Source organism: Oncorhynchus mykiss, chromosome 21, assembly GCF_013265735.2.
Source record: "Oncorhynchus mykiss isolate Arlee chromosome 21, USDA_OmykA_1.1, whole genome shotgun sequence".
Lineage (NCBI taxonomy): Eukaryota > Metazoa > Chordata > Actinopteri > Salmoniformes > Salmonidae > Oncorhynchus > Oncorhynchus mykiss.
The window spans coordinates 39,828,077-39,851,144 of record NC_048585.1 but is presented as its reverse complement, the minus strand read 5'-3'; the positions used below and the strand labels follow the sequence as shown (position 1 = coordinate 39,851,144).

Genomic DNA, 23,068 nt, shown 5'->3' with positions numbered 1-23,068 from the left:
CCATATGTTGATCTGAAAGGCACTGGGATAGGAGAAAGCTAAATGCTTTGCACACAACTATACACAGACAGAAGTGTCCTGATTCTATAACATCCTCCTTCCTTCCTTAATAGTCCCACAGCCGCCGTGTTCCCCAGTCCTACTTCTCTTTCTTCTTGAGCAGGGCGAGGGTCTCATCCAGTTTGGTCTGGATCTTCTCCACACGTTCGTCTGCATCTTTAGTGGACGTATCCAGCTTCTTCTCTAGCAGGCTGAGACGGACGTGGGCCTCACTCAACTCCTCTCCCTGGGTTAGAGAGACAGGAAGGTGGAAGAGAGAGATGGAGAGAGTGAGAGTGTGCGGGTGTTAATGTGAGAGATGGTGAGTGCATGCGAGGGAAAAATGTGTGTATAAGAAAAAGTGCAAGGATGAGAATAACCGTGTGTATCTTTGTGTGTGTGCGAGAGAGAAAGGAGAGACATGTCCGTACTTTGATCTTCAGGGACTTCTTGAGCTCCTTGATGACAGTGTCTCTGTCCTCCAGTTTGACTCCCAGACCCTCTGCGTCAGTGATCTCTGCCCTGAGGGCCACTGCACGAGCCTCTACCGGGGGTGTCTATGCAGGGGTGGGGGAGACAGGAAGGGGATGAACTGTGAGTGTCAATTAAACGAGGGGAAAATGTGCTACAGACGTAGTGTTCTTAGTTTTGAAAAGGCTAGAAAATTTGAAGAAATTCAGTCTCCTGCCATACCTCCCGCCTAGTGTCCCCCCAGCCCTAGTCCCGTACATACCTTTCCCTGTGGTCGCTCGGCGTCATACTCTCCCTCCTGCATGGCGGTAGCCATCTTGTTCATGGTGGAGATGACAGAGCTGCAGGACTGACGCAGACACTCATGGGGATTCAGGCCATGGGACCCATACACCTGGAGAGGAGGGAGAGACAGTCAGAGTGTTTGAAGGGGTCAGTTTGAGCAAGACAGAATCACTACTCTTGATCACAAAGTAGTTCTTCGGGATGTAAGGTGATATTTTCTGTTTATTATTGTTATTATTTTTATTGTAAATTCACGCCATTTCTCTCCAATTTCGTGATACACAATTGGTAGCTACGATCTTGTCTCATGGCTGCAACTCGCCAACCAGCTCGGGAAAGGCGAAGGTCCACCAAAACATGACCCGCCGAGCCACGCTGCTTCTTCACACACTGTTCCCTTAACCAGGAAGCCAGCCGCTCCAATGTGCCAGAGGAAACACCTTTCGACTGACGACTGAAGTCAGGCTGCAGGAGCCCGGACCGCCACAAGGAGTCGCTAGAGCGCAATGAGACAAGGAAAGTCCCCCGGCCAAACGATCTCCTAATCTGGACGACGCTGGGCCAATTGTGCGCCGCCCTATGGGGCTCCTGGTCACGGATCAAACCCTAGACTGTAGTGGCACCTCAGATCTGCAATGCATTGCCTTAGACCGATGCGCCACTAAGGAGTCCCTCAAGGGGATTTTTAATATTAGATCAATGATTCCGTGCAATCCAACTGCAATGTAGTCAATCGCAAATATGCAATGATCAGTCTATGCTCAATCTACATTCAGTATATGGTCACAGTACCTGTTCAACAGCCTTGAAGGCCACGTCCTCCAGTTTGAGGGTGTTGAGCCCCTCCTGTTCTCCTAGAGGGGCGACCATCTGCGCCCCCGCCGCAGCTACCTCCTGTAGCACGGCAACCACCCGAGTCAGCTGACGCCTGCAGTCCGTTAGAGTCTCCGACACCTGCCATTGGTCCACAGAACTGTCAGTCAAATTCTCATGCAGTAGTCCCGGTTCCACAAATGCAAAGTTGAGTTGCATTACTGTACTTTATGAGCTACTGTAAACACTTGGCCCAGGGCTAAAACTCTCCAACCTAAACATAAGACCTAAGCATAGCACTTGGTACATACCGGTGCGCCAAAGGCCAGAGCGGCGGGCACCCCTGGCACGTCGGTCCCTGGCATCCTGCGTCTGATCTTCTTGCAGAACTGTTTGATGTCGCTGCAGGGGGTAAATAACAAAAATATAAATTGAGATAAATTGATCTACATAGAAATTACATATTAAGTATTGTATTCGACCTGCAGGATGTGTCTAGGTCCTTCAGCAGGATGTTCAGGTCAGCCCCCTCTTGCCCCGGCTGCAGGAAGGCCCTGAGACGCACCACCTCTGCACCCATACAGTCCAATGCACTCTGGATGAACTGGAGGTCAGAGTTCAAAGGTCAGAGGTCAAATTCGGTTCAGTGTTATAACTGATTTTATGGAAGATATGTTTGTAATAGGCTACAAGGGTATTTTATTTTTTTAAATATAGTCTTTCTAGCAATTGTATAATAAAATGTAATAGCGCTTTTGTTGATGAAGGATGGTTGTACCTTGATGTGATCAGCCAGTTGCACAGTGCAATCTTCAGTCTGATCAGCCAGGTGGATGCTGTACAGTTGCTGCAAAATAAAAACAGATTAGTCAATGAGTGGCTTACAAGGCCTTACTCATAGCATTGATTAACTTGATAGTATGTCATTGCTAGGGTTTGTGAGTTGAGAGAATGAGCACAATTGAGAGGACAGAGCGTGTGGAGTGTTCTCTGTCAAGAGCTGCCAAATAATGGTATGGTGAAGCAATAGTACGTCTTGGTCCTAGCGCTTTCTCAAGAGTGTACAAGCATGTGCGGTCAATTGTGTGTTATATATTGAGTGTCAACAAGAGTTTGTGTGTGAAGTGTGTGTTCTCTGTTGCGAGTGTTCAGGGTGTGTATGAAGTGTGTATTGCCTACCTGGTAGTACTTGATGGCCTTGGTGAGAGGCTCCACGTGTACAGTCTCATCCAGCTGGTCTTTGTGCAGCAGGTCTATAAAGAAGTCTAGGGAACGCTCATGGACACTCATCTCTGAGTAGAGAGTCCCCATCCGCTTATACACCTCCACACTGCAGCAGTTCAGAGATCTGAGGGAAAGGGGAGAGAAAAGGAAATGTATGAACTTCCTGATTTGGCCTCGTTTTCAGTAAGAAATTAAGTGGCCATGACTGGAGCCAAACAAGAGATGTCTTGGGGGGGGATTTAATGTGGGTCTCTCGTGTGTGTTCGCACGTGGCAAGCGTTTGTCCATTCACTCTGCCAAAACAGTACAAAGTTAGTCATTCACCCATTTAGATAACTTACCAGGTCTTGTGTCTTGAAGTCGCCTAGGCTAGCTAGTGCTAGTCAACTTTTCTCACCAATTAGTTTCAGCTGGCTGGTGTGCAACCGTGGTAAAGTTGGTTTGGCATTGGATAGCCTATCTCTGTGGCTAGTTATGGATCGTAAATAAATTAACACAATGTAAATGTTACACATCTTTTAGTTCTCATTAAATGCTATTAATATTTGTATACGCATTTCTACAATGCATAGTTGGTTTGAGGTTTATAAGTCATTGAAATTTGGAGCTATCAACTTTTTAATATATTGTCCAATATTGTGTAATTTACTGATGGTCCCCAACTACCCCCATGGGGATATCGAATGTCAAACCAAATTGACCATGGACATTAAGATCGGGCCGTGTGCAGCTGCACTCCAAATTAATACTTACTTGGGTGCTGCCAGCTGTGTGCAGGATTGAAATAAACCCAACCCAAGACAAACTGTTACGTTACCCTTCATTCCGTGACATGCCCTTTTTTCCTATCATCTTGAAAATCTGTTTTGGACGAGGCCGACTTCATGACCAAAACGTTCTTATTTACACGTTGTAGTCCCTTTTTACACTAGAATAAATGTTTCTGACTCATAGATGCTACATAGGCCATTTTCAAAACAAGAAGTTGCTTTTTTTAGGGGCATTCGCTCTTTAAAGAACATGGCACTCCTTGATTTCCCCTTGCTCGATTATCATTAGATGTACACTATTGGAAAACAAGTGTGATCAGGCAGGCGAGAGAGACAAAGCAACAACTTCAATATGCTGTTACTATCTTAGAGGTATAAGTGAGATTATAAACTGGGTGGTTCGAGCCCTGAATGCTGATTGGCTGACAGCCGTGGTATATCAGACCACAGGTATTCCACAGGTATGACCAAAAAAATATTTGTACTGCTCTAATTACATTGGTAACCTGTTGATAATAGCAATAAGGCACCTCTGGAGTTTGTGGTATATGACCAATATACCACAGCTAAGGGCTGTATCCAGGCACTCCGTTTTGCCGTGGTATATTGACCATATTGCTTAATTCTATCCTCCTTACTGTTCATATTTGTGCAGCGTGGCCTGTAGCAGGGTTAGAGAATACACCAGTCCAGAGGCAAAGCTGAGTTGTTCTCCAGGTGGTCCTCTCATCTTCATCCCAGTCCTCTCCACTGGGTTACCATTCAGATCAAACTTCTCTTGGGCCTGCTTGCTGATCAACTCAGCCTACAGAGAGGGAGGAACACACACATTAGGCACACTCACACACAGTAAGAACCTTAAATACTCACACACATTCCTCGTCAAATTCTGAGCTTGTAATACTAATCAACTGGAACACACAGACACACACAATACCTTGCAAATTAGTCTTGGTATGAGCAAGAGCACCAGAATACAGTCGTGGTCTCCTCCATGACGCAGGAAGGAGTCGGGCATGAAGGAGGTGAGGAGAGACACCTGTCTGTTGGCCTGGCCCACCTCCATCTTTCTCAGCTCCATCTCGATGGCCTGGGGAAGACACACGTGAACAGGATAAACATGTTATATGTTGTTGTAATGGTAGAATCTCACACATCCTGCAATAATAGGCCTTTATTGGCCTCACTGATAAATATTTGATGTAAAAAATAAATTAAAAAACAGTGATCTGGTGGTCCCTGTAAAGGAACCACTGCACTAAACTGTATGTGTGTGGCACACGTTCTTACCTTGGCGTAGGCTTTGGTCTCAGCAAACTTGATCTTGAAGTCAAACAGCTCAGCAGGAGGCTGTTGGACCTGCTCTGCATTGGCATTCTGAGCAATGGTCAGCTCCCTGTTGGTATCCTACACACACAATTCATATACAAATAACCAAAATAAACCAGTCAGCTAACAAGACCTTTCCCATTTTGCCTAAAGGCTGATGTATTCAGGATGTCAGTAAAACCCTGACTGAGACAAAGAAGTTCACAGAATCGTTTTTTAAACTATTAACAACGATAGTGTTAAGTGTCCTTCTCCCGATTGCATGTTGTATGACACTACACCGAAACAATGAATTCAAACTCTATACCTGTAGGCTGGTGGTGAGCTCGCGATACTTGTTGATGGTCTGCTGATAGTCAGCCACCGTCTCCTGAGCGGCCTCCACCCTCTTCTGGGCCTCTCTCACCCTAGCCCCGTTCAGGTCCAGCTGCTCCCTCAGCTCCATCTCCGTCTCCCTGCTGTTCTCCTGCAGCTCGTCATTCATCTCGTTTATCGCTTCCTGGAATGGGTCAGAGGTGTTAGAGGTGTCTTATGTGGTGGTGTGGGGAGTATTGAGTGGACAGGGTTCAAACACAAAGGGGTGTATCATCTCGGTCTCTAAAACAGTGTCCTTACCAATATAGTGTGTGCACATCAGGGGCATAGCGTTGACAGAGTTGGTTATTCAAAACATACCAACAGAGTTGGTATGGGTGTGTGAACTCAAATCACTGACTACTCAAACCATACAAAGTAACAGGGTTGACCTTGATATTAAGGTAACAGGGTTGACATTGATATTAAGGTAACAGGGTTGACATTGATATTAAGGTAACAGGGTTGACAGGAGTATTGATTTGAACTCACCAGGTCTGTGACAGTCTCTCTGAGCTCTCGTACTTTCTCCTCCAGGTCCAGATTCCTCTCAGTCAGAGTCTCCACCATCTCCTCTGCCCCGAGAGCAGCATCAACCTAGGACACACAAATACGTATGTTGCAAAGCTCTTAAAAGCAACCTAGGCATATACAAAAAAATAATAATACACATACAGATGAGAGTAATCCGAAGTGACACTAGCATAGAAAAACTTCCTATGTTGTTCATGGAGATCATTAGGTAACCTCAATCTGCTTCATCACCTCAAGTAGTATACAGTGCATTCGGGAAAGTATTCAGACCCGTTGACCTTTTCCATATTTTATGTTACAGCTTTATCCTAAAATTGATTAAATAAAAAATTTTCCTCAATCTACACACAATACCACATAATCACAAGGTGAAAATAGGTTTTTAGAAATGTTGGCAAACATATAAAACATTTAAAAAGAGAAATACCTTATTTAAGTATTCAGTATTTAAGTATTCAGACCGTTTGCTATGAGACTAGAAATGTAGCTCAGGTGTATCCTGTTTCCAATGGTCATCCTTGAAATGTTTCTACAACTTGATTGGGTAAATTCATTGGACATGATTTGGAGATCCCACTGTTGACAGCGCATGTCAGAGCAAAAACTAAGCCATGAGGTCAAAGGAATTGTCCATAGAGCTCCGAGACAGGATTGTCTCGAGGCACAGATTTGTGGAAGGGTACCAAAACAATTCTGCAGCATTGAAAGTCCCACAGTGGCCGCCAACATTCTTAAATGGAAGATGTTTGAAAACACCAAACTCTTCCTAGAGCTGACCACTCAGCTCAGCAGGGGGAGAAGGGCCTTTGTCAGGGAGGTGACCAAGAACCCGATGGTCACTCTGACAGAGTTCTAGAATTCCTCAGTGGGACAACCATCTCTGCAGCACTTCGAAAATCAGTAGAGTGGCCAGACAGAATCCACTGCTCAGAATCCACAGCCCGGTTGGAGTTTGCCAAACAAGATTTATTTGGCCTGAATACCAAGGAAACCTGGACAATCTGTACGGTGAAGCAGCATCATGTTGTGGGGATGTTTTTCAGCGGCAAGGACAGATGAACGATGGAGCAGGACCTTCACACAGCCAAGACAACGTGTCTTCGGGACAATTCTCTGAATGTCCTTGAGTGGCCCAGCCAGAGCCTGGACTTGAACCCTATCAAACATCTCTGGAGAGACCTGAAAATAGCTGTGCAGCGACACTCCCCATCCAACCTGACAGAGTTTTTTTTAACTTTTATTTAACTAGACTAGGTTAAGAACAAATTCTTATTTTCAATGAAGGCCTAGGAAGAGTGGGTTACTGCCTGTTCAGGGTCAGAACAACAGATTCGTACCTTGTCAGCTCGGGGATTTGAACTTGCAACCTTCCGGTTACTAGTCCAACGCTCTAACCACTAGGCTACCCTGCCACTTGAGAGGATCTGCATAGAAGAATGGGAGAAACTTGTAGCGTCATACCCGAGAAGACTCAAGGCTGTAATCGCTGCTAAAAATGCTTCAACAAAATACTGAGTAAAGGACACTTATTTAAATGTGATATCAGTACATTTTTTTATACATTTGCAAAAATATCTAAACCTGTTTTTCATTATGGGGTACTGTGTGTAGATTGAGAGAGAAAACAATTTAATACATTTTAAGGCTGTAACATAACAAAATGTGGAGAAGGTATAGAGGTCTGAATACTTTCCGAATGCACACACACACTCAAAAATTTGGGTCACTTTGAAATTCCCTTGTTTTTGAAAGAAAAGCACATTTGTTGTCCATTAAAATAACATAAAATATAACAGAAATATAGTGTAGACATTAACAATGTTGTAAATTACTATTGTAGCTGGAAACGGCAGATTTCTTATGGAATACCTACATAGGCGTAAAGAGGCCCCTTACCAGCAACCATCACTCCTGTGTTCGAATGGCACGTTGTGTTAGCTAATCCAAGTTTATCATTTTAAAAGACTAATTGATCATTAGAAAACCCTTTTGCAATTATGTTAGCACAGCTGAAAACTGTTCTGATTAAAGAAGCAATAAAACTGGCCTTCTTTAGACTAGTTAAGTATCTGGAGCATCAGCATTTGTGGGCTCGATTACAGGCTCAAAATGGCCAGAAATAAAGACCTTTCTTATGAAACTCGTTAGTCTATTCTTGTTCTGAGAAATGAAGGCTATTCCATGCGAGAAATGGCCAAGAAACTGAAGATCTCGTACAACGCTGTGTACTACTCCCTTCACAGAACAGCGCAAACTGTCTCTAACCAGAATAGAGTGGGAGGCCCCGGTGCACAACTGAGCAAGAGAACAAGTGCATTAGTGTCTAGTTTGAGAAACAGACACCTCACAAGTCCTCAACTGGCAGCTTCATTAAATAGCACCCAAAAAAACAGCTCTGGGTCTTCCATTCCTGTGACGGTCCTTATGAAAGCCAGTTTCATTATAGTTTTTGCGACTGCACTTGAAGAATCTTTCAAAGTTCTTGACATTTTCCGGATCGACTGAGCTTCCTGTCTTAAAGTAATGATAAACTGTCCTTTCTCTTTGCTTACTTCAGCTGTTTCTGCCATAATATGGACTTGGTCTTTTACCAAATGGGGTTATCTTTTGTATACCACCTCTACCTTGTCACAACACAACTGATTGGCTCATACGCATTAAGGAAAGAAATTCCACAAATGAACCGCTTACAAGGCACACCTGTTAATTGAAATGCATTCCAGGAGACTACCTTATGAAGCTGGTTGAGAGAATGCCAAGAGTGTGCAAAGCCGTCATCAAGGCAAACGGTGGCTACTTTGAAGAATCTCAAATATAAAAATACATTTTGATTTGTTTATCCCTTTTTTGGTTACAACATGATTCCATGTGTTATTTTGTAGTTTTGATGCCTTGACTATTATTCTACAATGTAGACAATGGTAAAAAGAAAAGAAAAACCCTGGACTGAGGTGTCCAAATGTTTGACTGGTACTAAAATATAAATAAACTGGCTGACTAACCTGCTCCTTCAGCTCATCAATGGTGGCCTCAGCCTGCTTCATCTCCTCCTGTAGCTTCTCCTTCTGGGTCCTCAGAGTCTCCAGCTCTCCATTCTTCTTCTCCATCTGCTTCTGGAGCTTCACATGCTCCTGCTTCTCAGAGGAAGACAGGTCACGCATCCTGGGAGGAGAGATAGTTATGTTAAAGCTCAAACCAAAGGAAAAAATTATGGGTTGGTTTTCTGGACACACATTAAAATGAATCCTGGAGTAAAACGCATGTTCAAGGGAGATGGGTGTTTGTTTGTTTTTTAAACACACTCACCTGACCAGAGCCTCTTTCAGTCTGCTGTTCTGCTCCTCCAGCTGCTTGACATGGTAACTGGAGGCAGCTCCATCAGAACCTGGTGAAGAAATGCAGTTAGGTTATGTCTCAACTTGCCAAGCAATACTGGATAAATCCTCTTAAAGAATAGCTACTTTGTTTGTCTAAGGAAGTCTCAAGGTTTTGCTCACCTCAGGTAAAGTATCTCATGATAAGCTGTAGACCACACTATGTATTGTTCGTAGCTGTCTACATACCACCACAGACCAATGCTGGCACTAAAACCGCACTCAATGAACTGTATACCGCCATAAGCAAAGAGGAAAACGCTCATCTAGAGGCGGCGCTCCTAGTGGCTGGGGACTTTGATGCAGGGAAACTTAAATACATTTTACCTCATTTCTATCAGCATGTTAAATGTGCAACAAGAGGGGGAAAAAAATTCAAGACCACCTTTACTCCACACACAGACGCATACAAAGCTCTCCCTGCCCTCCATTTGGCAAATCTAACCATAATTCTATCCTCCTGATTCCTGCTTACACGCAAAAATTAAAAACAGGAAGCACCAGTGACTTGGTCAATAAAAAAGTGGTCAGATGAAGCAGATACTAAACTACCGGACTGTTTTGCTAGCACAGACTGGAATATGTTCCGGGATTCTTCCGATAGCATTGAGGAGTACACCACATCAGTCACTGGCTTTATCAATAAGTGCATCGAGGACGTAATCCCCACAGTGGTTTTACGTACATGCCCCAACCAGAAGTCATGGAGAGCTACCGCTTTCAGGAGCGGTACTTATAAGAAATCCCGCTATGCCCTCCAACGAACCATCAAACAGGCAAATCGTCAATACAGGACTAAGATCGAATCGTACTACACTGGCGCCGACGCTCGTTGGATGTAGCAGGGCTTGCAAACCATTACAGACTACAAAAGGGAAGCACAGCCGAGAGCTGCCCAGTGACACAAGACTACCAGATTAGCTCAATTACTTCTATGCTCGCTTCGAGGCAAGTAACACTGAAACATGCATGAGAGCATCAGCTGTTCCTGACGACTGTGTGATCACGCTCTCCGCAGCCGATGTGGATGTTGACCTGTTTAAAGGTCTTAATCACAAGGCCGCAGGGCCAGACAGATTACCAGGACGTGTACTCCGAGCATGCGCTGACCAACTGGCAAGTGTCTTCACTGACATTTTCAACCTCTCCCTGTCTGAGTCTGTAATACCAACATGTTTCAAGGAGACCACCATAGTTCCTGTGCCCAAGAACACTAAGGTAACCTGCCTAAATGACTACCAACCCTTAGCACTCACGTCTGTAGCCATGAAATACACCAGAAACCCTAGACCCACTCCAATTTGCATTCCAACAGATCCACAGATGATGCCATCTCTATTGTACTCCACACTGCCCTTTCACACATGGACAAAAGGAACACCTATGTGAGAATACTATTCATTGACAACAGCTCAGCGTTCAACACCATAGTGCCCTCAAAACTCATCACTAAGCTAAGGACCCTGGGATAAATCCTGTTAAGCCTACCCCCTCCTTTTTCAAACATTCTGTTAAAAATCGCGCAACTTTTCAGCGTCCTGCTACTCATGCCAGGAATATAGTATATGCATATGATTAGTATGTGTGGATAGAAAACACTCTGAAGTTTCTAAAACTGGTTAAATCACGGCTGTGACTATAACAGATTGTGTGTTTCATCGAAAAGCGCAAGAAAAACTGCTCACTGAAAGCTAAAAATAATATCCATGCGTCACTTTCATGGATTGTTAAAAGGGCACAAAATTAATTATGGACCTGCATGCAATTCCTACAGATTCCACACGATGTCGCCATTGTCGTCATTATCCGGGGAGTTTTTTGTTGGTAAATCCAACTAACTGGATTCCATTTCTTCCGGTCTCCGCCAGGATGTTTTGAAGTGCACATTTTCGGCCATTGATTTGAAGACGAGGAGCTATTGAATACACATCGCCCCGTGATCATTTTGATAGATTATAAACGTTTACTAATACCTAAAGTTGGATTACAAAAGTATTTCGAAGTGTTTTGTGAAAGTTTATCGTCGACTTTTTTAATTTTAAAAAATGACGCTGCGTTTTAAAACAATGTTTTTTTCTGAATTACACAGCTTCCATAGATGGCTATTTTGGGTATATATGGACCGATTTAATCGAAAAAAAGACCCAATAGTGATGTTTATGGGGCATATAGGAGTGCCAAGAAAGAAGCTCGTCAAAGGTAATGAATGTTTTATATTTTATTTCTGCGTTTTGTGTAGCGCCGGCTACGCTAAATATTTTGTTTACGTCGCATTCAGGCATTTTGGGGTGTTGCATGCTATCAGATAATAGCTTCTCATGCTTTCGCCGAAAAGCATTTTAAAAATCTGACTTGTTGGCTAGATTCACAACGAGTGTAGCTTTAATTCTATACCCTGCATGTGTATTTTGATGAACGTTTGAGTTTTAACGAGTACATTTAGCGTAGCGCATTTGCATTTCCAGGTGCCTAGTTGAGACATCTGCGTCTCAAGTAGGCTCAAGAAGTTAAACACCACCCTCTGCAATTGGATCCTGGACTTCCTGACGGGCCACCCTCAAGTGGTAAGGGTAGGTAACAACACATCCGCCACGCTGATCCTCAACACGGGGGCCCTCAGGGGTGCGTGCAAGGTCCCCTCCTATACTCCCTGTTCACTCATGATTGCACCGCTAGGCACGAATCCAACACCATCATTAAGTTTGCTGATTACAACAGTGGTAGGCCTGATCACCGACAACGATGAGACAGCCTATAGGGAGGAAATCAGAGGCCTGACTGTGTGATGCAAGGACAACAACCTCTCCCTCAACGTGACCAAGACAAAGGAGATGATTGTGGACTACAGGAAAAGGAGGACCGAGCACTCCCCCATTCTCAACGACGAGGCTGTAATGGAGCAGGTTGAGAGCTTCAAGTTCCTTGCCATCCACATCAACAAAATAACATGGTCCAAGCACACCAAGAAAGTTGTGAAGAGGGCACAACAAAACCTATTCCCCCTCAGGAGACTAAAAATATTTGGCATGGGTCCTCAAAAGGTTCTACAGCTGCACCATCGAGGGCATCCGGACGGGTTGCATCACTCCCTGGTATGGCAACTGCTCGGTCTCCAACTGCAAGGCACTACAGAGGGTAGTGCGAACGGCCCAGTACATAACTGGACCAAGCTTCCTGCCATCCAGGACCTCTATACCAGGCGGTGTCAGAGGAAGGCCCTAAAAATTGTCAAAAAGACTCCAGCCACCCTAGTTATAGACTGTTCTCTCTGCTACCGCATGGCAAGCGGTACCGGAGTGCCAAGTCTAGGTCCAAGAAGCTTCTAAACAGCTTCTACCCCCAAGCCATTAGACTCCTGAACAGCTAAATCGAATGGATACCCAGACTATTTGCATTGCCCCCCCCCCCCCCCCCCCCACACTGCTGCTACTCTGTTATTATCTATGCATAGTCACTTTAATAACTCTACCTACTGTACATATTACCTCAATTACCTTGACACCAGTGCCCCAGCACATTGACTCTGTACCGGTACCCCCTGTATATTTCCCCGCCATTGTTATTTACCGCTACTCTTTAATTATTTGTTATTCTTATCTCTTACTTTTTGGAGGGTATTTTCTTAAAACTTGGTTAAGGGCTTGTAAGTAAGCATTTCACTGTGTTGTATTCAGTGCATGTGACAAATATGATTTAAAAATGACAAAAATGATTTGTTTCTTAGGAAAAAAATAAAAATACATTTGAGTAGCTACTCAATAATCCCTGTAGTAAAAAGGGATTGACATTAAGCTCCAGGAAGAGGGAAACGCCATAAATTTAGCAATTGTACACACTAACACACTACTAGTGACCTCTGACCTTTCTCCTCAACCTCACAATCAGAATTGTATTACTTCCAAATTTGGTAACATTAGCCATAAGGTCCATTCAATCCAAACAACTTTATTTCCCCCTTAAGAGTAGGTCAACATGCTACCAATCAATTAACACTACCACCCTGTAAAGTGAACTCTGACCTTTCTCCTCGACCTCGTGTTTGATGATCTCCAGGTCCATGGTGAGCTCCTCCACCTTCTCCTTCAGTGACTCCACCTCCACCTGCAAGCTCTCCGACCGCTCCTCGGCCATCTCCTTGTCCAGTGTGGCCATCTCGATGGCGTCCGCCGTGTCTGACATCTCCTCCATGTAGCGGTCCTTAGACTCCAGGGCCTCCCGAGCATCCTGAATGACGAGAGTTGACATCAGTAATCTCACTTCACATACAAGACAATTACATCAGTTACCCTATAAGAAAAATAAGAATTTCTGCCAAATAGAATATCAAGTTTTACTGTTCATTGAAAATGTTTATCTAATAGGGAAAGTGGATAGGTACCCATAAAGAGACATCAACGTGATTTATTCATTTCTATGGTGGGTACTATTACTTGTTACCTTCTTGGCCTCCTTGAGTTGTTTCTGCAGGTCGGCCTGCTGCTCCTGCATCTTGCTCTTCCATTCCTGCAGCTGCTCCAGCTGGATCTTGTACTTCTCCAGCTCCTTCAGCTTGACCTTGTCCTCTGCCCGCTTCATCTTCAGGGTCTCCAGCTTCTCCTCTAGATCCTTCACCTGACCTCGCAGAGACTCCTCCTCCTGGGGGAAGAACGGAATAAAGAAGTGGAAAGAGAGAGGCAAGAGGGAGGTGCACACAGAGAATCACTTCATGTTGATGTGTGGTCAATTGGGAAAGGCATTTTAACAACGAGAGAGGGGATAGTTGACATCTCACAGAGTGACTGGAGTCTAAAGCACCCGCATATAAAACCTCCACATAGCTCAAATACATGCTCCCACCACCAAGGACCATCGTTCCACTGACATGAAACTAAAGATGGCAACTCTGCCCTCTGTGGGCACATTGGGGAAGTGCAGTAGTAGTGAGGTTGAGGAAAAGCACTCTTCTGAAACACCCTGTGAACTCAGTCAAACAACATGCCCAGGCCAGATCTACGCATGCGTCCAGGTAATGTTACCCTACCTGCTTCGCTACGGGAGGCTCAGCCTGTTTACAATGGCAACATGAATAGAACAGTCAACAGATGATATGACAAATGAGGAAACAATGGATTGAGGTGATACCTTGGCCTTAGATTAGTGGTCCCCAACTCTGGTTCTGGAGAGCTTCAGTTAAGGCAGGCTTTTGTTCCAGCCCAGCACTAAAAACATCCATCAACTTATCAAAGTCATAATGACTATTTGACTATGGTGTTTCCTTGCTGTGCTAGAACAAAAGCCTACACACAGTACACACACAGAACCAGAATTGGTGTACACTACCTTAGCTAATGATCTGATTGGCTAGGGTGGGTTGTGGACTGACCTTGCTAGGGGTGGCAGGGGGAGGAGCACCGGGCGTGGTGGGGGTGCCGCTGGGCAGGGGGACAACGGGAGCCCCCAGTGCACCCTTGGAAGACAGGCTGCCCTCACTGACATCCTCCCTGGAAAGAGAGCTGGACAGACCAGAGGCCGGGGTGGCTAAGACTCGGGGGGTCTGGAGAGGGGAAGAGTAGGGGGGCAGGGAGAGATGGAGAAAAGATAGAAAGAGAAAGGGGAGAGAACAGGAAGGAATCGAGAAAAGTAAAACGCATGTAAAAGAGAAAACAACATCCGTGAGACAGTACCATTACCTGTTAATCCCAGTGATCATATAGGAAACAGACTGCCACCCAGAACACAGGTACATAGCCTGGTCCTAGATACATTTGCTGTTATTTGCTCATAAGGAGTTGGCAAGAGAGCAGAAACAGACTGGCACGCAGGCTAAGAACAGACAAACAAACCCAGGTGAACTAAGGTCAACCCATGGTAAAGTGAACCGGTCATAGTGAGTCAACACACCTGGCACACAGGTGATAGAATGCCACACCCAGTGCCATATAAGTCTCCCCTTACAGTACTGATCTGGCCTACACTAAAAAGTATCAACTGTCCTTGAAGGAACTGGCACAGGTTAACTGAACTATATGGAAAAAGGTGAACTCTGGTCGTAGATGGTTGCTAAACTACAACAGCAAGTTACTGTTTCCCTTTTGTGGGGACTTGGTTGAAAAACAAACTATATACACGCTGTAGTCATTCCAGTTATTGTAGGGATTTTGACCTTTGACCAATGACCAGAAGGACCAGAGTTCACCCCTCCAGGATGTGAGTTGGTCTCTCCATGGGGGAGGGGGTGGTTTGAGGCCTGGAACGTACCATGAGGAGGGAGGGGAGGGAGCTGGAGGAGGAGAGGCGATCAGGAGTGTTCAACTGTTGTTGTGTGTGATAAAGTAGACTGTTAGGGCTCGAAGAACTGTCTGCTGCTGTGATCTCTCTTCCTGTGGGCATTCTCTACATATCAACTTTACACACTACTACACCCACATTCTATAGTTCGTCCGATGCGGTTACACATACACACACTCCATGTAGTGTGTGTGAAATACTGCATGTTAATTATTGGCTACTATCAGATTAGACCTATATGATGTACACTGTAGTAGGAATATCGCAATCTGAACATAATTTATAGACTGTAGATGACCTTCTGCATTCCTAATCTGTTACATTCCTACAACATCCATACCTAAGAGCTATAACCCATGTTTCATTTCATGTGATACACAAAATGACAGACAGGTGAACTCTTCCCTCTTAGTACCCCTGTTACCTCACTGAATGCCTCTGTCTGATGTTCAAAGGCTCACCTTGGTACTACGGCGGGTTACGAACTGGAAGAGGGTGGGTAGAGGCGGAGGAGAGGATAGAGGACACATACACAGATAGACATACATAGGCCCAGCAGAGGACGCGAGGGCAGCAATTAGCAGTACGAGAGGAGCAGAAATACACAGGGTTAAGATTAGTCTACACACACAGATATCACTCTACAGGCAGGATTACTACTGTGTGTTACTGGATTAACCACGTAAGTCTTTATGCAAGTATGTACTGACCATAACTACTGTGTTCAAAATCTGAAGACATACTGTAATAGATTAGTGGGTGAAGTTGATTTTTAAAAGTATATCAAATTAGTTCAAATTCAAAACCCAAGTGATGTGCAGGCACAAACACGAACACAATCACAATGCAAGCAAGCATACACTTGTCTCAGAAAGGTTAACCAAAAAATACAATCTAAAATATGTGCGTAACAGCCCAAAAATGTGAAATCATGCTCCCAAATGTCTCAAGAAATCAAAGGGGAAAAAAATGAGCACACAAAATGTCCATGTAAAACAGTTGAGGTATAAACTGCCGAAAGACAAACTACAGAAAATATATTACTGTTGAGCAAAAATATAACCCAGAATAGACAAATTCTAAATTAAAAAAGTGTTGGAAAAGAAAACGTGACAAGCAAGCACCATGGCAAGGCAGATGAGCACAGTTTAAATATCTATACCTTCTTGGGAATGGGCATCTGTAACGGTATTCGGGGGGAAAGGAGAGGGAGAGAGAGAAGTAGGGGAAAGGGAAGACAATCACTTGAAAAAGGAGAAATGGGAGGGAGGGGAAGAAGAGAGGGACGGGGTATAAATCAGCACAAGGGCACAAATAATTCTAAAACAACCCATATATTGTCTGTATTGTTACTGCACCTGTTTGACTGATTTCGGAGTCTCAGGAATGTCTGGGGGGAAAAAAAAGATTTATCTCAAACTCATTGTAGTTTATAAACTACTTATAAATATTTTTTGGTATCATCAATGTAAAGTTTTACAGTGTAGTCTTATGAGTGGAGCATACGAGGAGCACCAGGGTCAGTATTCACAGTCTATGTACGAGTGCTGATCTAGGATCAGGTCCCCTCTGTCCATGTAATCTTACTAATAATCGTTTGAAAAGGCAAAACTGATCCTAGATCACACTCCTGCTCTGAGACGCTGTATGAGCATGGGTCCAGACCCTGTAGGAGGCCTAAATGACAGTATAAAAGCTTTGTTATCCAGCTCACCTTTCTGCTTGGGCAGGAACTTGGCAGTGGCCGCCTCTGGGGTGTCTGGGGAGGTGGCACTGGATCCATCTTCCACTAGCTGGATCTGACAAAGATAAAGAGGGAGAGAGATGCTCAATACGTCAGTCCACCACAGAGTGTGTGTTTGTGAATACTATTGTTCCAATGCAAGTAGTTTATGCCCACTAAAATGAATGTCTCGTCATCAAATATCTTCTCTTCCCCTTATGTGTGAGTGCGTGCATCTGCATTGGAGTGCATACAGTGCATTCGGAAAGTATTCAGAACCCTGCTGTTTAATTATTTGTTACTTTTTCTATTTTTTCTACTTTGATGAAACACCTTTGGCAGCAATTACAGCCACATGTCTTCTTGGGTATGATGCTACAAGCTTGGCACACCTGTATTTGGGCAGTTTCTCCCAGTCTTCTCTGCAGAAGCTCTGTCAGGTTGGTTGGGGAGCGTCGCAGCACAGCTATTTTCAGGTCTCTCCAGAGATGTTTGATCGGGTTCAAGTCCAGGCTCTGGCTGGGTCACTCAAGGACATATAGAGACTTGTCCCGATGCAACTCCTACATTGTCTTGGCTGTGAACCTTTGCCCCAGTTTGAGGTCCTGATCGCTCTGGAGAAGGTTTTCATCTGTACTGGATCTCTGACTAGTCTCCTAGACCCTGCCGCTAAAAAACATACCCACAGCATGATGCTGCCACCACCATGTTTCACGTAGGGGTGGTGCCAGGTTTCCTGCACTGTCAAGGGTGGGACCATATAGACAGGTGTGTACCTCAATGTCCAATCAATTGAATGTACTACAGCTGGACTCCAAGTTGTAGAAACATATCAAGGATGACCAATGGAAACAGGATGCACCTGAGCTCAATTTCAAGTCTCATAGCAAAGGGTCTGAATACTTATATAAATAAGGGATTTCTGTTTTTAATTTTTAATAAATTTGATGACAGTTCTAAAAAAACTATTTTTCGCTTTGTCATTATTGGGTATTGTGAGTAGATTGATGAGGACAAACAATTTAAATCCATTTTAGAATAAGGCTGTAACGTAACAAAATGTGGAAAAAGTCAAGGGGACTGAATACTTTCCTGAATGCACTGTATGAAATGTCTATATTGTGTGACGTGTAAACTTAGCTTACCTGGGACTGGCGCACAAAGATACCACAGTTCTCATCACACTGAAAGTATCTCTTCCCCTGGACCGTGCCGTCGTTCTTGCCCTTGGGCTCGTCCAGGATCACGCCCACCCACTTACCAGTGGCGAAGAGCGTGGCGCCCACGTAAGCCACCGTGCCACGCTGACCCTTACCGATCACCTCCACCACCGAGCCCACCTTGGCAGGCTTGCCGCCCCCGTCTGCACTCATCTTGCTCAGGAGGGGGCTGCTGAAGAGCTGGGGAGGGAGGAGAAAGAGGGGAACACAGCGGGTCATTAGAGGGTGGAGCAGAGTCCACTAATGGTTGCTGGAGGGACAGAGAGCAAGGACTGTTGTTGTACACTGAGCCACTGTAAGTGGTCAGTAAGAACACTTTGATTTTGTTATCATTAAGACTTTAAACCATGAAATGTGTCATTTAAGTGAATAATAGTTGTTGAGGGGGAATGGATATGCCATCAACTCAATGCCCCATTAATTGCCTGGCTACCCAGACTCGCTGCACCAACACTGCACCACGCCCAAGGACATTAGTTTCTTCTCTGCAAGGAGTCTGGATCAGTACCTCCCCGACCCTTCACCGAATGTGAACACATTTGGGCCCATCTGATTCGTCCAGAAACTGGTGAGTTGGGTCGGAACACGTGGGTAAAGCAGCAATTTGTAAATGTATCATTGGCTTTGATACTCTGAATGGTTAGAGCCAATCCAATCGCTGATGACTTTGTTTTGCACAATGCCTCACATCACCAGAAACAACTTCAATGTTGGCAGTCTCAGACTCAAGTGAAGAAGTGGGCTCCCGAGTGGCACAGCAGTCTAAGGCACTGCATCTCAGTGCTAGAGGCATCACTACAGACACCCTGGTTCGAATCCAGACTTCACCACAACCAGCCGTGATTGGGCCGTCCCATAGGACGGCACACAATTGCTCCAGCATCGTCTGGGTTTGGCCGGTGGACGTCATTGTAAACAAAAATGTGTTCTTAACTAACTTGCCTAGTTAAAAAAAATATATATATATATTTTTGTTGTGAGTCGTCAGGCTACCCCAATAGTTCCCTGTGAATATCCGACAGCTGACTTCTGTCTACTAGCTAGGTCATATAGACAGTTAGGAAGAAGCTGAGAGGGAAAATATATGATAAAAGGCCTATTCCACAACAATAACTAAATTCAAAAAACATATTGTTGATGACATATCATTAGGCCTAGTTCCCTTTGTCTGAATGTCAACCAGCTGACTCGTCGATAGCTAGGCCACAGACAGCTGACTGCTAGGACACAGAAAGCCTGAGGACACAGTCACACACCCAGTCATATGGTTCAGCACCCTGTAACCATTACAGCCAGCAGACACACAGAGAGCACCACTCACTGTCTAGACACAGAGGAACTCATTCATAAAAATGGTCAAATGGGGGCAGTGGAGGATCTTGAAACATATTTCGGTCTTCGGCGAGGCAATGCCATGTGAGAGGAGACCAGATTCACGGTAGCTAGCCTTCTGGATATCGTCCGAAGGGCAGACAACTGGGAGGACTAGCCAGGATCCAATCATGGCAGGAATGGTGTTAGAAACAAGAGAAGAAGGAGAAACTGAGCTCCCATGTATGCCATTGGTAATAACATTGGAATAAAAATGAACCACCAGGAAAATACCCTTCAAAACTGGAATAGTCCATCCATCCTAACAATGACTTCTTCAAATGAAGAGGTGAACAGATCATGGAGCCACAACATGTTAGATCATCATCACCAACATCATCATCTACAGGACCTTGCTGTATCGCCTGCACTGTGAGTAAAACCATTATTTTATCTTCATTTCTTTGCCAGCAGTATCATCAAGAAAACTCCTCTTGATACAGTTCTGTTCTCAAAAGGTGGCACAATAACAACATTTTTTTTAAATGTAAATCAAATCAAATGTAGATAGCCAATTACTAGTCATAGGCAAAAATAGCTGACTGTTGCTGTTTGTTCAATCAAATAAATGTAGCTATAGCCTAAAGACAAGCCTAGTCTTAGGCAGAATATCAGATAGACTCACCAAGCTGCCCCGGCCAATACCCAGGCCCATCGCCGGGACGGCCACAGAATGCCGCCTGCGCATTCCAGCCATATTGACTTGTCTTATTTATCACCAAAAACAATTGTATAAAACAAGGAGTGAAAGCTTCTCTCTCTCTCTCCTCTTAACTTATCTATATATGTCCTTGCAAGAGGAGACAGGAGAGGGGTTCAAAAGAGGAGGGCCTAACCGGATGCTATAGAGTGGTGAGGAGGAGGAGTCTACCGTGTCCGGAAGAGACTTCACCATTCATTTTCTGGATTCAGGGTTCAGTCAAACAATGTTTAAATCTTTCCTTTAGCATTAGCAGTTAAAAATGATTTTGGGACTGTAAATCGATTGGCTCTCTTTAAATAGATATCATCTGATGTAGCCTATTGTTTCAGTCTCTGAATTGTTTCATCGAACTTTCGTTGCCAGCTCCTGATATTAGGGGCTAAAAAAACAACAATCGGTCTCCTGAATTAACCTAGTGTGCATGTGCGTCCAGCTAAATGCTGTCCCAAGCTTGTTTTTCCCAGTTTTCCCTTGCTAAACTATTCCAGTTATCACCATTGACCAACTTCATAAATACTAGACCCTCAACTTCAAAACTCCTTTGCTAGTTATACAATAATTTCACTAAGAAATCCGTTGGAAAGAAACATACATTATTTATTGTTTGTAGAATAGTCATGACTGGTTCAAACCATCAGACAACACTGGCAAAGGATATCATTTCTACTTAACGCAGATCTATGTTCAATTTTGAGATCCACTGGCGTGATTGGATTTATTTAACCTTTATTTAACTAGGCAAGTCAGTTAAAAACAAAATCTTATTTACAATGACGACCTACCCCGGACAAACCCTAACGATGGTTGGGCCAATTCTGCGCCGCCCTTTGGGACTCCCAATCACAGCCAGTTGTGTTGCAGCCTGGACTCAAACCACGGTCTGTGGTGATGCCTCAAGCACTGAGATGCAGTGCCTTAGACCACTGCACCACTCGGGAGCCCCCAAGGGTTAACTGGACGTTTCTGACTGGTCTTGGAACTGTGACAACTGGCAGCCACTCCCTGCTTGGCTCAATGGGATATGTAGTGATTTTCTTCCAACAGACAGAACACAGTCTGGTACCTTTAACGTTTTATAAACTGACTATCATTATTCTTGATTAAATCAGACTTTATTCATATAATGGGTAATCCAAGAACGTCACAAGCTAATTGACAGGAGAAAACTAGAGAAAATAGCAACTCTACAGAACGCAAAAGGTGTACAATGAATGGCTAAATTACTTCCGGACACAAAGAGTCTGCAAAGCTCCTCCTCACCATTATTGTTAGTGCTTCGGCATTCAACAAACGTCACAATTCTTTGAAGTGAACCGGTGTAATTCTGCCCAATCCCAGTAAGTAAACAATAACATGGTAGTCTCCCTGTAGTAGACTGATAAGGATCTCTGTAGCTACTAAAAAAAAAGAACATCACTCAGTCAGTGTGAAAGAATGCGTTCCTGATTATGCTCATTATCACCAATGGAAATGCTCATCCTCGAGCATCCTCTATTTCAGAGGTTATTAGTATCATCCTGCCCTGTAAGGTCAGGTGAAAGTATCTTTGTAATTTAAATGAACAATTTTGATTTTTAAAAAGTTAGCTGTCACCTTAAAAGTAACAATCGAAATGTAATTGCTAGTTGCGAGACCAAGCTAGGTGAAAGAGTCATCAAGCACAAACATTATGACAGTTGGCAAGCGAAGATAGCTAATTAGCCAGCTAGGTTCAGTGGTTCAAGTTAAGGGAACGTCAGTTAGCTAACTGGTGAGAGGGACATAACCGGGGTATGCGCGACTAGCAAGATAGTTGGGGTGTGTTTCGCGGAGGACGAGGCAGTTAACGTTACACCAAAGATTATGGTAACGTTTGCTAACATGCTAGCTAACGTTAGTCAGTCAAAATATGATTGTAAAGTTAGCTCGAGCAAACACATCAGCTAACGTTAGCTAGTTAGTCTGTCAGTACTGTTAGCTACCCTGACTACTCTACTAAATATCTCTTCATAGCTTCAGTTTTCCAACAAAGAGTAGCACTAACGTTAGTGATTTATCAACTAAATTCATTTGCTGCTAGCTACAGTAGCTAAATCAACAACAAATGCAGTTTCATTACCTATCTAGTGAACGTTAGCTAAATGCTAACGTTAAATGGTAGTCTAAACGTCAATCATCTTGAGAAGATAGCTAGCTAAGCTACTTACTTGCAAATAGACAAAGTTATGTTCGTTGAAAAAAATCAACTGATTTCCCAACGAACTTGTTGATATAACACTAGAAAAATATCTACAGGTAGGGTTAGTTAGCTAAATACAATGTCCACCTAGCTAACGTTACACCAATTTGCAGTGTTCGTTGCACATTTTTGTCAGAATAAAAGTCGTCTACTTCCGCTTCTTTGGAATTCAGTATAAAAGTCCGTCTGACAAAAGTGACATTTGAAATGTGTTCATTAGAATTTTATTACAGTAGTTTCAATAACAAGTCCCAATACATAACACATTTCAAAACATCTGAGCCCTATACTACGAATCAGGTTTAAGTCAGCAAGGTCAAATGAGTTCAACTCCACGAAAGTGTCTCACCTTTTAGCTAGATACATTTCTATG

At 43.9% G+C, this 23,068-nt stretch overlaps 1 protein-coding gene across 8 annotated transcripts in view; it reads right to left on the bottom strand.

Moving 5' to 3' along the window:
- The window catches only part of LOC110500384 (dynactin subunit 1), a 28,184-nt gene extending 5,361 nt beyond the window's left edge, over window positions 1–22,823 (bottom strand). Inside the window, exons 1-26 of one of the 8 annotated variants that reach the window (XM_036957801.1) lie at window positions 22,664–22,823; window positions 18,329–18,583; window positions 17,175–17,259; window positions 16,819–16,850; window positions 16,623–16,640; window positions 15,922–15,945; window positions 15,431–15,484; window positions 14,556–14,726; window positions 14,214–14,237; window positions 13,631–13,828; window positions 13,213–13,417; window positions 9,126–9,204; window positions 8,822–8,981; window positions 5,778–5,882; window positions 5,239–5,430; window positions 4,893–5,009; window positions 4,540–4,692; window positions 4,241–4,407; window positions 2,788–2,956; window positions 2,387–2,455; window positions 2,091–2,212; window positions 1,920–2,010; window positions 1,588–1,749; window positions 773–904; window positions 471–596; window positions 144–286 (exon numbers count right to left, since the gene is read on the bottom strand). In XM_036957801.1, the coding sequence (XP_036813696.1) occupies window positions 144–286; window positions 471–596; window positions 773–904; window positions 1,588–1,749; window positions 1,920–2,010; window positions 2,091–2,212; window positions 2,387–2,455; window positions 2,788–2,956; window positions 4,241–4,407; window positions 4,540–4,692; window positions 4,893–5,009; window positions 5,239–5,430; window positions 5,778–5,882; window positions 8,822–8,981; window positions 9,126–9,204; window positions 13,213–13,417; window positions 13,631–13,828; window positions 14,214–14,237; window positions 14,556–14,726; window positions 15,431–15,484; window positions 15,922–15,945; window positions 16,623–16,640; window positions 16,819–16,850; window positions 17,175–17,259; window positions 18,329–18,556 (3,026 nt within the window). In that variant the 5' untranslated portion in view covers window positions 18,557–18,583; window positions 22,664–22,823. Of the gene's footprint in view, window positions 1–143; window positions 287–470; window positions 597–772; window positions 905–1,587; window positions 1,750–1,919; window positions 2,011–2,090; window positions 2,213–2,386; window positions 2,456–2,787; window positions 2,957–4,240; window positions 4,408–4,539; window positions 4,693–4,892; window positions 5,010–5,238; window positions 5,431–5,777; window positions 5,883–8,821; window positions 8,982–9,125; window positions 9,205–13,212; window positions 13,418–13,630; window positions 13,829–14,213; window positions 14,238–14,555; window positions 14,727–15,430; window positions 15,485–15,921; window positions 15,946–16,622; window positions 16,705–16,818; window positions 16,851–17,174; window positions 17,260–18,328; window positions 18,584–22,663 lie in introns of those variants that run through there. The other 7 variants (XM_036957802.1, XM_021577725.2, XM_036957803.1 and 4 more) reach the window with 7 other exon arrangements.
- Window positions 22,824–23,068: the final 245 nt, after the last annotated feature.